Raw genomic sequence first — 17,354 nt, 5'->3', positions numbered from 1 at the left:
CTGTCTGGGAACTAAAGGCAAGGTATGTCACATATTAAGGTGGACTAAGGAGAAATTGTTGCCACAATGAGTTGCCTGTGATTAATGACCCACAAGTTCTCTTTTGGGGAGTAATATAGTCTTGAAAGTAGCGGCCAGGGAGCAACTTACTAATCCATTTGTGCATTAGACCTTGATTCTCAACCTCGACATCGTCTTTTATTGTATCTGGCAACAGTCATACTTTTGTCACACAAGCTGGCAACAAATAGGATAGTAGCATTCTTGGCCACCTCTCATTGCTGGAATAGTTTTGCTGATGCTTATAAGTTTGCTGCTGAATATTCCTACCCACAATAATCTGTTTAGCTCAACACCACCTGTATATGAATGTAGAAGGTGATCTATAATTTTCCAATACTTGAGCATTGGAATGTGGATACTCTTGGTTATAAAACAAACCTGCACTCTAAAGGATGTATTTTTCTAAAGGAAGACACCGATTTCTTGACTACTACAGCTCTCATTCATTTAACTAGAATATGCCTGTTTTTGTTCTTTACAAACGTATTATTAGGATAGGCGAAGCAGAGAGAGTATTGCTTGTATATTGTCCAGTCCATCATTTTATACATCATCCAAATACTGCCTCGATTCCAAATGATACACGCATGGACACAACAATTTGGAGAGGATGCGGTCCTTCACTTTGGGCTGAATATCCCACAAATTCATCTACTGAGAGACAATTTAGTGAATCCCACCTCAGAACGAGGGTACCAGAAACGTTTGCATCTACCAGGAACACCTGCAGCTGAATCGCCCAGCAACACAACTGTAAGGCCCCCACCAGAGTACAAGAGCCTACATAGGCCCTGATTGTTGATGCACCTCCCTGATCTGTTGTTCAGGGAGGTGCCTGATCTGCATGTCATTAGCAGCATGGGTGCCCGGCCGTGCAGCGGACATGCCGCTGGTGCGCCATAGGCAAGCCCGTCTGCGCCAGTTCGTTGCCAGAAATGCAGCCAGTTTTGAAAAATCGAGGCACATTTATGCCCAGAATGAGTTGCTTGCTATCAGAATGCAGGCTGGTAGGTGCCAACAATCTGATCTGGGTGGTCTAGAGGGTCCCTTTGGCTGCATAGGCTGTGGCTTCATGTCAGCCACTCCGACAACGATTAGCAGCCGCCCCCTCCCCCCTTCTGAGTAATCACACAACCATCTTTCACCTTAACTGCCGCTCCCTAGCTAAACATTTTTCCAATATCTATGATCCCCAGAGACCTGGCTTTCGGAGGACATGGTCGCAGAGAAGGTGCTTGCGCTCCCAGCTGGCTATAAGACACATCCCTCAACAGGGAAACGAGAAGTGGTGGTATTGAGGTCATTCTCAAAACAGGCTATCTTTGCACCTTCATAAAGCAGCCAGTTGAGTGTGCCCGCTTTAAAATCACCCTGAATCCCAACTACACGATGACAGGCTTACTTATCTACCGGCTACCGGGCACTTCAAAAGTCTTCAGGGAAGCTCTTAGAAAGACAGTCAGTACCCTGGCGATTAATGCCCCTAATTTTCATCTGGATAACCACTCTGACTCCAAAGTGACACATTTTTTGGCTGATCTTGCAGCTTGTCAGCTCGATTAACGGGTCTCAGGTTCGACGCATTCTGCTGCCCATCAGTTGGACCCAGTTTACACAAATATACCCTTTCTTACGGTCCGACCCCCTATCCCGCGGGGCTGGACGGACCATTATTTGGTCCCTATGTCTGTCCAGGGCATCACGCCTGTGTGTAACTTAGATAAAACGTTCTCCACAAACACCCTTGGCATAAACTGAATTGGGACCAATTTCAAACCCACCTCTCTGCTACTTCCCCAGACTTACTGGCTGATTCTAATGAGGCCAACTCGGTCTTCACAATTGGATTAGCCAGCCCTTGTACAGTTTGATTCCAGCTAAGTGGTCTATGAATCGCCAATCTAAGTCCAATCCATGGTACAACATTAAATTAGCTGCACTGCGTAAAATCTATAAAAAGCTGGAGAGAATTTGGAGAAGGGATTTCGATCCTACTTCTAAGGATCACTATCAGGCTGCTGTTAGAAGATACCACAGGGCCATTCAAGCTGAGCGTGCAGCATTTTATGTGGAGCAAATCAGCAAGAGCATCAACCCGGCGAAGAGAATCTTCTCGATAGTCTCAGGCCTTAAATCTCAGAGAGACGCCGAAGCTCCACTGATCACTTCTGATCAGAAGTGTACAGAGCTTGCTTCCTATTTTGTTAGGACTGTAAAAGACATTTATAAATGCTTCCCTTCGATCCAACTTGCCCCCCCCCCCGAGGCACCTCGCAATTCCATCATTGGTAGACTAGAGGCCTTTTCCACCCCCTCCCTCTGGATCTATTACTCACCTTTTGCTCTAAAATTAAGTCGGGCTCTCCAGTCAATCCTTTAAAGCCCAACCAATTTCGGAAAATTCTTTCCACCATCCTGCATCCTTTGGGACAGGTGATCAATAGCTCCTTGAGCACAGCGGTCATGCCTACAGCCTGGAAACAGGCCAGGGTGATACCGCTACTTAAAAAAACTTTCTTAGACCCTAAAAAGCCAGAAAATGTTCTGGCAATCTTCCTGCTACTGTGGGCCGCTTAGTTCGCGGAGGCCTACGTTAACTCTCTCCTCACGGAACACCTAAACTCCAACAACAGAATCGACCCTTCCCAAAATGGCTTTCGCCCTGGCCACAGCAGAGTCGGCGCTATTGGCTGTGACTGAACATCTCTGGACAGCTTTAGACGCCGGGCTGACGTCGGCACTGATCCTTCTGGATCTCAGTGCCGAGTTTGACACTGTGTCCCATGCCATCTGGTTGAGCCGCACCGCGGAGGCTGGAATCATCGGCTCAGCCTTGGAGTGGCTGGCCTCATTCCTTACAGATAGGATGTTTCAGGTGATAGCTCCCCACTTTATCTCTGGCATTCTCCCCATCAAGCAAGGGGTACCACAGGGCTTTTCCCTGAGCCCTCTGCTTTTTAATCTCTATGTACAACCCCTGACTGTGGTAGCCAAGAGCAGAGGGCTGACCATGGTCTCCTATGCTGTGCTGACGAAACACAGTTGGTAGTGGCCCACTCGAGCGACTCCAAGCAGGACGCTATTACATTTCAAGGTGATCTTGCGGCAGTCGCTGAGTGGATGACCGCCAACTGTCTCCAACTGAATGCCAACAAGTCGGAGGTGTTGGTGGGAAAGGACCATGGCCTATGGCACGAGCTCTGGTGGCCCAAGTGCCTTTGCATTGCTCCCGCCCCCAAGCCGGCAGTGAAGAACCTATGGGTGTGGATGGATACCTCGCTTAACTTTAAGATTCAAACTAAAAAGGTAGAGGAAACCTGCTTTGGATTGCTGCGAGGACTTAAACCCATCTTGGGCTTCTTCGATGCCCCTACCAGGCAGATCATCATCTAGGCCCTGATTTTGTCAAGACTTTACTACGCTGGCTCGCTATATCTGCGTGCGAACAAGTCTGAAATACAGAGGCTACAGAGAGTCCAGAATGCAGCCGCAAGATCTCTCTTCGGTCTGTGTAGAGCCTGCTCAGTGACTCACGCCATTCACCGCATCCACTGGTTGCCAGTGGCTAGGCGTATCGAGTTTAAGGCCCCCTGTATAACCTTTGAAGTCTTGAAATTTGCATCACCGATCATCTTGACTGATCTGCTTCTACACTATGTTCCCTCCCGCCAGCTGCGCTGGTGGTGGTCCCCCGAGTCAGGAGGGTTCGTGCCGGAGGTTGCTCCTTTCGGAACAGAGCAGCTATCCTTTGGAAATTGCTGCCGGTCCACATTTGGGGTCTTAATAATCTCCTCGGATTAAAAAAAAAGCCATAAACACCTTCCTCTTTCTCTCTTCATAGGTCCTCCTGTGTCCCCTTCTACCTTGTCACCTCATTGCTGTTGAGCGCCGGGACGCCTTTTTGCTGAGGCAGCTATCGCGCTTTATAAACCCGCTAACATAACAGAACATAGATCACTACTTTGACTTTTGCCAAGTTCACTCCCAGACCATTTACCCTAGTGCACTCCTCAAACATATTAATTAGTCGCTGGCGGGCCCGCTTTTCTTTAACTTTACATAACTAAGTCGTCTGCATACAAGAGGTTGTATAATGACTTACCTCCCAGTTTTGGCAGATGAGAATTGGCAAGATCCAACACCAGTGTGAGATCTGATACATAAAGATTGAATAGCAAGGCAGCCAAGGCACAGCCTTGCGTGAGCCCTGCTGTTGTATGGAACTTCCTGCCAGCCTTTATTTTTTTGAAATGTCGTCTGATTCTTTGGACTTAACTCCTTATCTTTTGCCCAGGATGTCAGGTCTTCCAAGAACAAGCCCGCTAAGTACTTTGCTTCTACATCTAAAAGAGAAATCAGACGTAATTAGTTGGTGAATTCCTATTCCCTCCCTCAAAAATGGCATGTATTATTGAACCCCTCCAAGAATCTGGGACTTTTTCCTTCTGTAGAACTTCAATGAAGACAGGAGCTAATTGCTCAGAACGGGGCAGAGAAATTGCTTTTAAAAACTGCTTGGGGAATCCTGTTTGGCCCCAGGGCACAGTCTATTCGTGAGTACTCAATGAGTTTCTGTAGTGGTCAGAAAATTGCTTCTGACACAGCAAGTGGGCTAACTTCTGCCTCAGACAGGTGCAACTCCTCTTCCTTAAAGTTATTTTGTCCACTGAAGATTCATGGGTCATGCTACTCAGCTTCCAGGTGAATTATTAAACACCTTACCGAGTTTTGCTCACTAATGTTTCCATTGTTCGCCCTATGAAGTCCATGTTTCTTTTGATTTACCATCTGCAAGAACTTTACAGAGTTCTTTAACTTGCTGGCATACACTAGCTTGGCTCAATATTCTTCGGAATTATGTTTCGCATGTAGCCAAATCTCCTTCTTCAGCTTTTTCCTGCCCAATTTCACAGCAATTATTAGCTCATTGTTACAGGGGTCTGCTTGCCTTAAATGGAGATGCCTGTTAAATGGAGATGACTTTTAATATGCACGATTACTGGAGGGAGTCTCTTCTGATGTTTTCCATCCACACGAAAGCCAGCATGGGAATTCTGAAGTTATGTATTCAATGAACTTTTCCAATTTGCCAATCTGGCCCCCATTTTTTGTAGTTAAGGTAATGAATGCCGGGTTCAGTTTGAAAATGGATGGTAGGCTGACTTCTTTTCACTGAAGCCTTTTTAAGTTTGCTGTATGCACATCTGCCAATAGTAGCTTGGAAATCTGGGGTAATGATATTGTTGCAGGTAATATTACAACCTGTGGGGGTGATCACTTTCAAGTCTATGTTCAATTCTATATTGTAATATATGTGCAAATAGGAAAATAGAAGCCATTGTGTAATCCAAATATGAGATGCATTTCTCATAAACCTGTGTCCTGTAAGGAGGGATGTCGTCTGCAAACCTGCCATTCAGCACTTTTAATCCTACTATTATGCAAAAAGTTAGAAAACTCCTCCACAACTTACCTTGGCAGGGCTTACGCAGAGGGACCTGAATAGGTTCTTGCCCATACCAGCCTGCTTTATATGGACTTACTTCATCATCTTTTTTTTAATCTATATATCCGTCCGCCAATAAAGTTCAACTCCGTTTCCTTGACCTTACGGTTATTCTGGCAAAAAGATCTACCACTATGAGATGGAAGTCGGCAAGGCCACCTGCAATATACGCATGGCACACAAATGCTACGTGGGGTGGGGGAGCTGAAAGTGCAGTTATCCGCCGGGAAGAGGCAAGGGGTTTACGGAAGAAGCAGATATCTATGGAATGGGATGTAATGTTGGAAGCCTTCAAAGGCATAACCCCATACCACACATCTAGTACCCCTAGCCCACAATAGGCCATATCGGCGCAATGGCATGCAAGTACATGCAGTTTAGATGCCCATGCAAGAGGACACGGCCATAATAGCCAGTAGACTCTTGCTTACAGCATAGGACGGTAAAAACAATTCAGTTTACAACAGAACGTTAGAGCACTGGTCGGAGGGTTAGGGGGGTTTAGTTAGTTTATGATAGTCAAGAAATTAGCTGTAATACAAACAGCAGGACACACTGGATGATTCCATGTACATGTATTCCTGATGTGAGATATACAGATTGTATAATGTACACCAAACACTGCAGAAAAGTGATGTTATATCTACAAACAAAATGCGTAGCAATGAACTTATGGAAATGTGATACTATCCGGTATTGAAGTTAATGAAAACTAATAAAGTATGTTTACAAACAAAATCTGTATATCCATCCGCGAGTGCATTCCTTAAAAGATTTGCAAGTCAGAGTTTATAACTATGCAGACGATCTGTGGCTGTTTACAATTGACCAGTCCCCGGAATCCATGGAATTCTTCCATAATACCATGCTGTATATCAATAATTGGATGAATAGCAATCATCTTAACCTCAACTTTGATAAAACTATGACTGTCATTGTACAGAATAAGGTTGATCTGTGGAATTCTTCCTTTAGGCCCACAATGAGGAGTGCTCAACGTGCCACCACACACACAGCGTAAGAACACAGTGAAGGGTCTACGAATTCTCATCAACAAAAATCTATCCATGAAACCTCAACTTGAAGCAGTCGCATCCTCCTGTTTTGTAAAATTGTGAAAAATCAAGATTAGCAAATTTCTTACATGTGATGCCTTGATCCAGGCCATTTTGGCTTTAATCAGTTCTAGATTAGACTATGCCAACTATCTTGTCCTCCCCAAGGGCCTGAACCATAGACTTCAAATAATTCAATACCAGGCTTAGTTTGTAACTGCTTAGGCATTTCAATAACACCCCCTTGCTGAGAAAGCTTCACTGGCTTGCGGTGGAACAGCATTCTATTTTTAAACAGACTGCATTATTTTTAAATCACTTCACTGCAAAAGTTCTGTTTTCATATGATCAAGAATCCAAAAATACAACTTAATCCACTATATACAACTAATCGCAACTTAAGGTCCACACACTAGAACCTCTTCGTAACCCCCTCATTTAAAAAGAAGAGACTGGGATGTTCCAGACTTTTTGTGCTTTCCCCTCACATCTGGAACCTCCCTCTCACCCCCTCCATCCAAGTTGCGATCTACATCCAACTATACGAGATTCTGGAATCTCTTGAAGAGTTTTGGCTCCTCAGACAAGCGTAATAGTTCTTGCCTGCAGCGAGTTGTCCGTTACCCAGCGCCAAGAAACCTGAACTGTGATCGAGCGCTATATAAAACCCTCTAACATAACATCTTGGCTACCAAACAGATTAGCATTAAAACTCCTGCCATCAATAATTCTGAGTTTGTATGCTGCAACATGATATCCTTTATTACTTCCCTTAGCCATTCCAGAGAGATTGTTGTATTCCTCTTTTTAGGATTCTGTACACATTGATGATTATCAATTCAGACTCTGGGTCTGAGGTCCACCCTTTAATGCTGACTGGCAAAATCCCTGGCTCAGTTTTCCCCACTGGAGGAAGGGGCGGGGATGGAAGGGGATGATAGATGCAACTCACAACTTATACAAGTAGCAAGACCACCTTTTAGGCACACTTTTTTTCGTCTCTATTGCGGGGCTCACGTATACATAGTCTACAAAACTGATTAAAGGCCCTTTCTACTGCAACATAAGAACTTGAAAGGTTTGCCAGTAACAAATGAGATCATAGTAGTTTATCTATGGAGTCAGGTCACCCAGGTTCCATGAACATATTTTCAACACAGGCCCCGATTCAGAATGTGCCCTTATGTTTCAGTGAGCTGAGTTCTTAGTGGAAAGGGCTGCGGGAAGTCAACCCCAATCCATTGGGGGATGGGGATGTTGCGAGGGTTTGTACTTGGTTGACCATTGATCAGCTGTAGCATTCTGCCTTGGGCTTATTCTTCTTAGACAATAGGTTTTTTGTTTGAGGGCCTACTCGCCCTTTAATAATAATGTTGTCATTGGTGGAGTTCCCCTATGCTGGCGAGTGAGCAGTAACGGCTAGGCATTTGCGACATAGCATGTCATTTTTATTCCTCAATTCCATACGGATTTGTTGTGGTAAACTAAGTCAATGTATTCTTTTGAGGCAGAGGTTACCATTGTCGGGTCGGTTAGTTGTAATCCACACCTTGGTATAAACTCAATGGTAATTATATCTTGTCTGAATCCAACTCATGGCAAGCAATTCTGCTACAAATCTAAGAATGTTGCCAGGATTTAGCACACCTTGCATTCCCCATGACTGGTATTCTTCACAGGAGTATGTTCACGGAATTACCGCTGATTTTTATTTCCTTTTTTGCGATAATTGTGTAGCTTTTCCTCAATCCTAAGGACCTTTACTTTCAGATTTGTGGCCTGTACTTGACTGTTTGTCACTTGTCGTAGAATTCCTGCTTGCACTCTGACACCGGTTTCACTCCAGCAAGGTGTGCTACTCTGCTGAACAAACCCGATCTCCACAATGCTATTGACTTGAATGTTTACAGACGCCACATCCAATATTGTGCCCATGGAGAATTCGATTAATCCGTAATTCCTGTTCCAGCTCAATGACACAATTACCTCCAGGCTGGTTATTTTCAGTACTGGCCAAAGGATTTTCATATTCTTTGAGTTGAATTCTCAATAGGATTGTAAGACTACTGCCCAATGTGTCCTTCAAATCTTCTGTCCTGATGATGACCCTTTTCTGGTTCATTTGGCATTGCGGGTCAAAACATTGATAACTTTCAAACGTGGACTGTATTTAATTTGAATGTGGATGACGACACTCAAAAGTGTCTTTAATAAAATCATACTATCCCGTTCAGTCACATGTATACAGTATTGACTATAGCACCAGTGCACTATTTATTAATCTTATCACTTTTCACTCCACCATCACCATATAGGAGCACCTTTATACAATATTTGATATTACTTGATTTTGAGATAGCTTGCTGCAGCAAAATAAAATTCCTTAAATGTATAAAGAATCCCTTCTTGTACAAGGGTTCATTAAGAAACTGTTGGCATGGAAGTCTATGGATCCCTCCTCCCCAGTGGGGACCATTTATGCCTTTAATTTTCACTCTCACTGCATACATCTCTTGTTGCTCAGGGGCTTAGGCCCTGCTGCTTGCTTATTTCTTCCTTTTGGATATTAATTTTGTCTTAGAAATTCCCCTGGGCCTACAAACGTGGCAGGGTTTGTACTATTTTTGATGGTTACAACTGGGAATTACTTCCATCAATGGAATTAGCATTGGTCCAATCACCTTTAAGCTGAGCTGGACTGTATTTTATATACCTTGTTGGGTATATCCTACTTTGCGTCCTTCATGCAAAAGGGTACATTCTCATCCAAAACGCTCCCTGAGCATAGCCGGTAGCGGTCACACTAATTCAAATTGCACCGCCTGTGAGCGCGTGATCTTGTGACACGCAGCTCTAGGCCACTGATGGTTGCTGGTATGCAGCAATTTGGCAGCCATCAGGTCGATTGAACTGAGGAAAACAAAACCTGAATTCAGAACCCCGTATTTGCCCTGACGAATTTGCTGAAGTAATAGCAATGAAACATGTCGGCATTATTCAAACATGGTATAATATGAACCATTTTTAAACTTGGTCCACTTGCAGCAGCAGAATAAAGTTATTACAGCCAGCAAGTGGCTCCACATTTTAGCAGCAGTGGCCATTTTTCGCCTTTTGGCCATTGCAGGGGTTTAGGTGCACACACTCACTTTATTACTTTTGAGATAGATGAGTGGACAGTTAGATTGTTTATATACACGGCACTTTGTATGAGTTGGTAATTCACCTTTATAATTACTTTGTTGTTTTTCTCTGTTCTTTTGTCACTACGAAGAGAAAGCGACCAATGATGAGAAGTGGGTAAACTGGTAATTTCATGCCAGGAACCCCCTCGGGTGTTACTACCGTGAGGCGCTTTCTCTTTGTTTTCACATTTTTTCACTCTTCTTTCACCAGCGGGAACTAGATTAGACCGTAGTATACTTTGTAGTATATACACCACGACCTGCAGACTAGTGTTAAGTAAACACATTTAGAGTTGGAGTACGACTGATTGTGCAACTCCGCCCCAGGTCTTCTGACGTGTTGGTGTCTGTTGGAGGAGGTACTTATTGTTGAACTCTACTTTATCAACAACAGTAATGCATGGCCATCTTGAAAAAATATAAATTATGAAAATTATGTATTTCTGATGGTCTCCTATAGGCCCCATAATGTCAATAGCGACCGTTTTCCATGGACCCTCCGGAATGATTGGTTCACACATATCAGGCCTCAAAGTGTTAAGTACTTTATCTGAATTTGAACAAATAACACATTCACAAACTAACCTTTCTACCAAGACATCAATACCTGGCCACCAATACCATTGTTTTACATTTTGTTTAGTTTTAACAATACCACAATGGTTCTTGTGACAAAGTTGTAAAATAGATTTTCTCAAAGACAAAGGAGGAATGGCTTTATCTCCCCGGAAGATAAAATTATCCAAGACAGTCAACTCATTCCTTACTTCCCAAAAGGGCTTAAGATCAGAAGAAATTTTACTCTCATCTGGCCAACCTTGATGAATGAAAAATTGCAGAATTTAAGAAATTATCCTTCAAATACTCCTCCAACCACTTCTTTTCAATACAGAAAGGATTCTCAACATGGATAAGAGCAATTTGTAATGAATCCCAATCACATCACATTCTTGCAAATCAGATGGCATGGGAGAAAGAAAGTCAGCAATTACATTGCTTTTGCCAGGAAAATAAACAATTTTAACTAAGAAATCTTGCAAACGCATCGACATTCTTGCTATCCTAGCAGAAGCATTAAAGAGTCCTTCAGTAGAAAGGAGTTTGGTGAGAGGTTTATGATCAGACCTTACCACACATTCTTTATCCCAAACAAAACTACAAAAATGTTCCAAAGCCCAAACCACAACCAAAGTTTCTTTCTCAATAACAGAAAATGTGCTCTCAGGATTTGAAAGAGCTCTGGAAGCGTATGCGATATGTTCCTTTCCAAAGACATCTATTTGAGAAAGTACTCCACCTAATCCTTTGTTGCTCGCATCTACAGTAATGATTGAGCTAAAATCCAAATTAAAAGGACTTAAAATGGGAGCATGAATGATGTCCAATTTAATGCTATTAAATTCATCTTCACATAAGGCAGACCACTCGAACTTGACTTTACTTTTAAGGACTTGTCTGATGTTGAAAACTTTACTAGAAAACCCTTTAATAAATTTAGCATAAAATTCGACCATTCCTAAAAATGACCGAACATCGTCTTTGCTTGAAGGAGGGGGTGCTTCTTTTATAGCATCCACTAATTTTGGTTTAGTAGACACTCCATCAAAACACAATACATGACCTAAATAAGTCACGGACTTAACACCGAAATTACATTTAGAATATTCGATAGTCAACAATAATAATTCCAGAATGTAAATAACATGACACCTAGTTTTGCTGGAAATGTGTTTATTTTACTTCTCCCGTAATCTTACCCTGTCCGGGCAGCTCTTGCTCTGACATTATAACGTGCTGGTTATTACCTCACTTGTTGAATACATCTGTAACTTAGTGGGGGGATCTGCCTGTGGGGTTGCTTATCGCTTGTTTGCTGCTTTTAACATGATGATTGGTTAGACCTTTTTGCTATGATGTATATTCAGTTTTTATGTAACTTTTTTTTTTGCTCTTGCAATGCCTCTGCCCCCCACCTTAACCTGGTTGGTGTTGCTATATCGTTGGAGGGCAGGGAGCCTTCCTTCTGGTGAATTTGTAGAAGGCCTGTCAATGATTTTTTGGGTATCCACTGCTGGGTCTTGCTTATTACAGATCGAGAAATTGGGACTGCCACATGCCACAACCATAACCCCCGCATTGAGCCTCTGAATTATGTTATTAGTTCCTGGATCACTTCTACTGAAGACAGTAAAGTCAAAGCTGGTTCTGAGCTTATAAGGGATTTGAACTCTCAAATGTATTTTCCTGAGATGTGCACTTATTAAAGAAGTTTAAGATCTTAGGCGATGGTTGGTTTATTGGTGCTACTACTGCTCTTCATATTGGTTACTGGGTGTTGTAGCTTTCTGCACATGGGTCCGGGTAATGTGCTTGACCTACAGAAGACACTGGCTAAGTCACTGGATATATAAATGAGTTGTATCTGTTATGTTGATAGTAGAGCAGCTACTCCCCTTGGTTTTCTGTCTCTTAGCTTGTCTCCCGGATGTGGGGAAATCAGTGCAACTGAAGTGTCTTCCAGGGGGAGAGAAACTTTGTACTCGTCACTTGTTTTTGATTGCATTTTTCTTTAGGTGACCCAGGGGTCTAATCCTTGCAGTCCCAAAAGGCAAACAGTTGCAACTATAATCAAAATATATCGTCCGATGCAGGACATTACAATGTGTTGTGCAGCGTGTGGGATGCAGCAGAAGGCTGGGCAGGTGAGAAAAAGCAAAAGGTGAAGCAGCAGGCCACCCACAGCTGCAAGCTAGCCGCGCTGCGACCTGGCCCGGCCACTTCCACAGACCGAGGGTTGCCTACTACAGCCTCTTCTAAAAGTTATTCTGCTGGGGGGGGAGGGGGAGCTAGTTTATCATGCTCACCTCGGCAATTCTCCTTTTCCTACTCTTCCTGCTCTTCTCTCCTAGGGGGCACAGGGTTGTTCAGTATCTTGTGAACAGGTGCGATGCTGATGTGATGCAGAAAGTGCGAAGTCATCGGAGTGACCGCCGAGGAGGTAGCCACCTGCTTAGGTCTCTGCACTCTTCTGCCTTGCTCAGACTCAGCAGACTCCGAGTCCCTGCTCATAGCAGGAGAGGGGCTGGTAACAGCAGCCATAGTTGAGTGGGCGAAGACCGGCCTCGGCTGGCCACAACACAAGCAGTGGCAGATGCAACATGTGGGAAAGCGACAGCGCAACTCCACGCCACCGCTGTGACACACCGCGACTCACTGCAACCACCACCGACAGAGACAAGAGTAGCCTCATTGCCCCTTGGCTCCCCTTCTCCGCGAGCCCACTGTCAGCATTTCTGGAACCGGCTCATCAAACCACTCAGTAATAACTCTCTGCAGAGTAGTTTCGGGGTCAACTAGGTGGCTTAAGTCAGGGCAGCTGGACATGCCACACCCTCTGTCTAAACAAAAGTAAAGTCGATATAAAAGAGTTCCATCTTATCGAGCTCTCCAAAAATGTACATACGGATTTCTTAAAAAATTCGCAAACAAAAGCCGGAACATAAGCTACATTGTTTCTTTGCAGTATGCACGGAAAATAATCGGTGGTTGAGCATGTTCATAGTAGTAATCACATTTATAACTAAATAATTTTCTGTTGTATTTTAATTAGTATTAACGACTACAGTGCTACGAGGACAAACTAGGGAAGAATGAGCTATATACATGGCAGTAACCTAGCCTAATCAATTGTTGTCCATTTTAATGGCTTCAAACAAATGAAGGTTTAGGCTAGTAATGATGCAAACTTATACCTTGCTAGTTACACAGACTTTTACAGCAGACGTGCATAGCTCGTTAACCAAGTTAAAGGAACTTCTGACCTGAAAATTACATGGACCACCACACAAACACGGAAACCCACATATATATCCTAGGAGGCTTGGAAAATGTGATCTCCAAGTGACTCTCAGTACTGTTTAGAATGAAAATGAATCTATAATATTTGACGACGAAAGCAAGTGTTCAGCTGATTACACACAGATCTCGGCAACAAGTGCATTATCCGCTCAAACAATTTGACATGGAGTATTGCTACACACCAGTGGTACATAAGTGCTTCACAAATGCCTTTGGATTTGGATAATTGAAGAAGATGGGTTACGGCCTCCGTGGACCCCCATTTTAACAGGAGTTACCCCTGGCCAGCAGAAACAGTAGGCGAGTTAGTTTGGCTGTTAATGTTCCAACTTTGCTGCAACTTGTAGGCCAAAGTTTCGAAACTAGCGGTGTTTATTTCAGCTTTTCATTCTTCAGGGGTGAACATACTGAGTAAGACATTACACTCATTAGCATTCCAACTACGCAGCAAGAATGCACTAAAGAACCAACCGAAATCCACTAAAAAATGTTTAACACTAGTGTGTGGATGGTTGTGAGGGCTAAGCGGCACCTCTATACTGGCGAAGAAAATGGTGCTGCAAATGGGCACTCGCGTGGGCTGGGCTTAAACTAAAGTTCGTTTTACATTAAAAGGAAACAAATGGGCCACTCAGTTGCGCTCATGTGAGTCAAGACTATCAGGTTTACCTTGGCTCGCTCACCTAGAACCACAGCCGTGTCAGTCCATACATGTGCATCTACCTGAACATTAATTATAATAATCTAGGAAAGAAAACCGTAAATCTATTTTGGCTGTTTGTGATGCAGCCCAATTTCACCACTTGATGGCAGCACTAGAATGCAGATACAAAACGAAGAAATGTATTCGGGTTTAAATACAGAGTTAACTCCAACAGCAGATGTTATTCTCCGACCAGGGGCATCACACTACATGATGGATCAAAGTTACAGAAACAGACTGTCCTGGAGTGCCCATCTTGTAGACACAGCCACTTTATGGTCCGTCGGCCACATTTTGACTATGCCAAGTAACTTCCTTAGCATAATTGATGGGGCCTTAAAGTATCTTTCTTCTAAGCATGCAAATATCTGGGACCTACAGATAACATGCTTTCTGTAGTAAACCAATTTTTTATTGGCGTAGGAGCAATCACGCACAGAGGTCTCTTCATACAACAGTATTAGCATATTACATATTCTGAGAGGCCCTAACAGGATACAAATCCTTACTGGATAAAAATGAAGGAAAACTGAGGAGAAGAGGTAAACTTGAAAAGGTAAAGATCATCCAATCAAAACCTTCCTGAATACCAAGTCTTGAAATACTGAACTGCGGAAGGCAAAGTGTTGTCGGATATGGAAAAAAGGAAATTATTTTTACACATATTCCTAGCAGGGAATGCAGTGCTATGGGTGGGTATGCTCTGCCCCACCAACCACTACAATGAACAACACACTCCAACTTCCAGTAAGGTGTGCCGCAATGCAAACAGGCAACCAACACTTGCCTGCAAGAGTGAACAAAGCAGTTAGATCTAATATGGAAGGTTACTTACTGTAACGGCATCCTGGTTTTCTTCCTTAATTAACTTCAACACAGATAGGTAGCATGATCCTTTCGGGCAACTCTAGAGTTAAAAATGTTGTCTGTTAGTAGGGTTGTGCCCGTTGCAGGGAATACCACCTGACCCCAACACTTTTACCTAAAAGATCACACTATTATTCACTTCGTCAATAAAGAAACTAAACCGTAACTGATCCTTACGAAGGACAGACAACAGATATTTGATAGAAAGGCTACGGAATAACAGTAGGTAGTAAGGGTCTATCACGTTTCCTAACTTTCATGTACCACCAGAGTACAAAAGATGTACACGATCATGCAAAAGAAATGCTGGCCCAAAAATCAACCCCCAGAGGTAGCGTTCTTTACAATTTTACTTGAAATATAACCACAAAGCTTCTGACATCAGAACTGAAATGGTGAGCATCCGCGGAGATAACAGTCACAACTTTGGTTCACTGAGCTTTCATCTATATGCAAAACATTTTGGGTTGAGCAACAGCTATAACAGGTGCCAGACAACTGAACCAACCACCAGTTAGTGGTACACTGAGGAATGCCCACATTAAACAATGAAACAGGAGGAAAAGACAAAAGACAAAAATAAAAAATACCAGACGGTGACCATGTAACCGCATATGGATTTCAAAGTTTAGACAAACTTTAGAGCTTTAGTTTTAATCAAGGTGATAATAATAACCAATTTCAAACCACAAAATAATTTGAGTGTACCCTGAAGCCCCACAATCCCAATCTAATTATTACTGTTGGCGACAGCATCCAGATGAGACTATTCAATGGTAATATTGTATAGAGCTGTGTGTCACTTCAGACTGCTTTAAGAACGGAAAAACAACATAAGAAACAAGAAGCAATGGGATGAGTCATATAGTAAAGTAAAAGTAAAGTCCACATTTGTAAAGCGCACAATCACCCGTAAGGGTCTCTAGGCGCTGGGGGGCCGTCGGGAAGATTAAGCGAGCTATTGCCCAGAGTCACATGGTGCTGGGCTAACCTGCCGCCGGAGCCGGGGATCGAACCGTGGTCCCCAGATTCCAGCGTGAGTCGCCCTGGCCGCGGCGCCACACCTCTTCCACATATAGGATGGGCTTCACCTGTATCCAAGGTCCTTTAATCAGGACACCTAATCAGCAAGGAGTTCTGTTACAAAGGAAGCCCAAATTTAGGAGTTTTCTTTGGGAGTTTTCTGGAACCGTACAGTTGCATTTGGATTTCATGGTGAGGCTGAGGATATTCCATAGTTTAGGACCCTACAGTCGAGGGATCTGCATCGAAGTTTCGACCTCTTGCCAGACTGCTGATGGATCAGGTTGGCAGAAGTTGATGGGCGGTTTCTGGCTGGGGAGTAATGAGAGATCGATTTCTGCATGTATTCCGGGATTTTACTCCAGTAATACTTGTGGACAGTGCACTTGGACCTTGAATTTGATCCTGGCTTCTTCTGGAAGCTAGAGGAGGTGAATGGTGACTGATTGTCATCATGGTTGTGCGTAGATTTAGGAACAAATCTGCCTGCATATTTCTGAGGAATTTGTAGACTTGGTGTGAACTTCTTTGGTAGACCTTTAGTGACGGATGTTCTGGCAGTCCAGTGATGCCCTGGCATGAGCTCGTTAGCTCCTCTTGCTGATCAGTCAGGATAATGTGAAGTGTTTTGCAGACTGGAGTGCTGGAGAGGGATACCACTGATAGGTGTATTAGATTATGGGACGGGAAATAAACGAGAGAGACCCCTTGACACACGAGGGGAATAGGGTACTAGCAAACAGTGAAATAATAAGGTATCTTTTGGTGGAAAACTATTTAGACATAAGCCCATATATTTGCACCTGTCTCTAACACATATAATGCATAGACAAAAAGTTTATTTAAAAAGGTTTTCAAGTTTTATTTTTTTTAAAAAGGAGAAAAAATGTCAGACAGTACAATAATTTAAAAAAAAGCGCAAAACAAATTGTAATTTCATTAAAAACAAACAATATGTATCACAAACATGTGCACCTAAAACTTCATAAATCTACTACAAGAACACTAATTTCTAAACACAAGCTGATTATCGTGCTTGTCAACTGAGAACAGAGAAAGACAATATGAGAGACAAACACAGACAGTATTATTTG

The 17,354-nt window shown here is 43.1% G+C and overlaps 1 protein-coding gene across 4 annotated transcripts in view; it reads right to left on the bottom strand.

Annotated features, from left to right (window-relative positions):
- ZNF652 (zinc finger protein 652) overlaps nucleotides 1-17,354 on the bottom strand; it is a 529,699-nt gene that overhangs the window by 297,461 nt on the left and 214,884 nt on the right. For 2 of the 4 annotated variants that reach the window (XM_078645277.1, XM_078645278.1), the window contains exon 3: nucleotides 15,206-15,277. The exons of the other annotated variants lie outside the window; for them this stretch is intronic. In XM_078645277.1, coding sequence (XP_078501403.1) covers nucleotides 15,206-15,277 — 72 coding nt within the window. The remainder of the gene's footprint in view (nucleotides 1-15,205; nucleotides 15,278-17,354) is intronic. 4 annotated transcript variants of the gene reach the window in all.

The sequence above is a fragment of the Lissotriton helveticus genome, chromosome 5_1 (genome assembly GCF_964261635.1).
Source record: "Lissotriton helveticus chromosome 5_1, aLisHel1.1, whole genome shotgun sequence".
Taxonomy (NCBI): Eukaryota; Metazoa; Chordata; class Amphibia; order Caudata; family Salamandridae; genus Lissotriton; species Lissotriton helveticus.
This window is presented reverse-complemented; position numbering and strand designations above follow the sequence as displayed.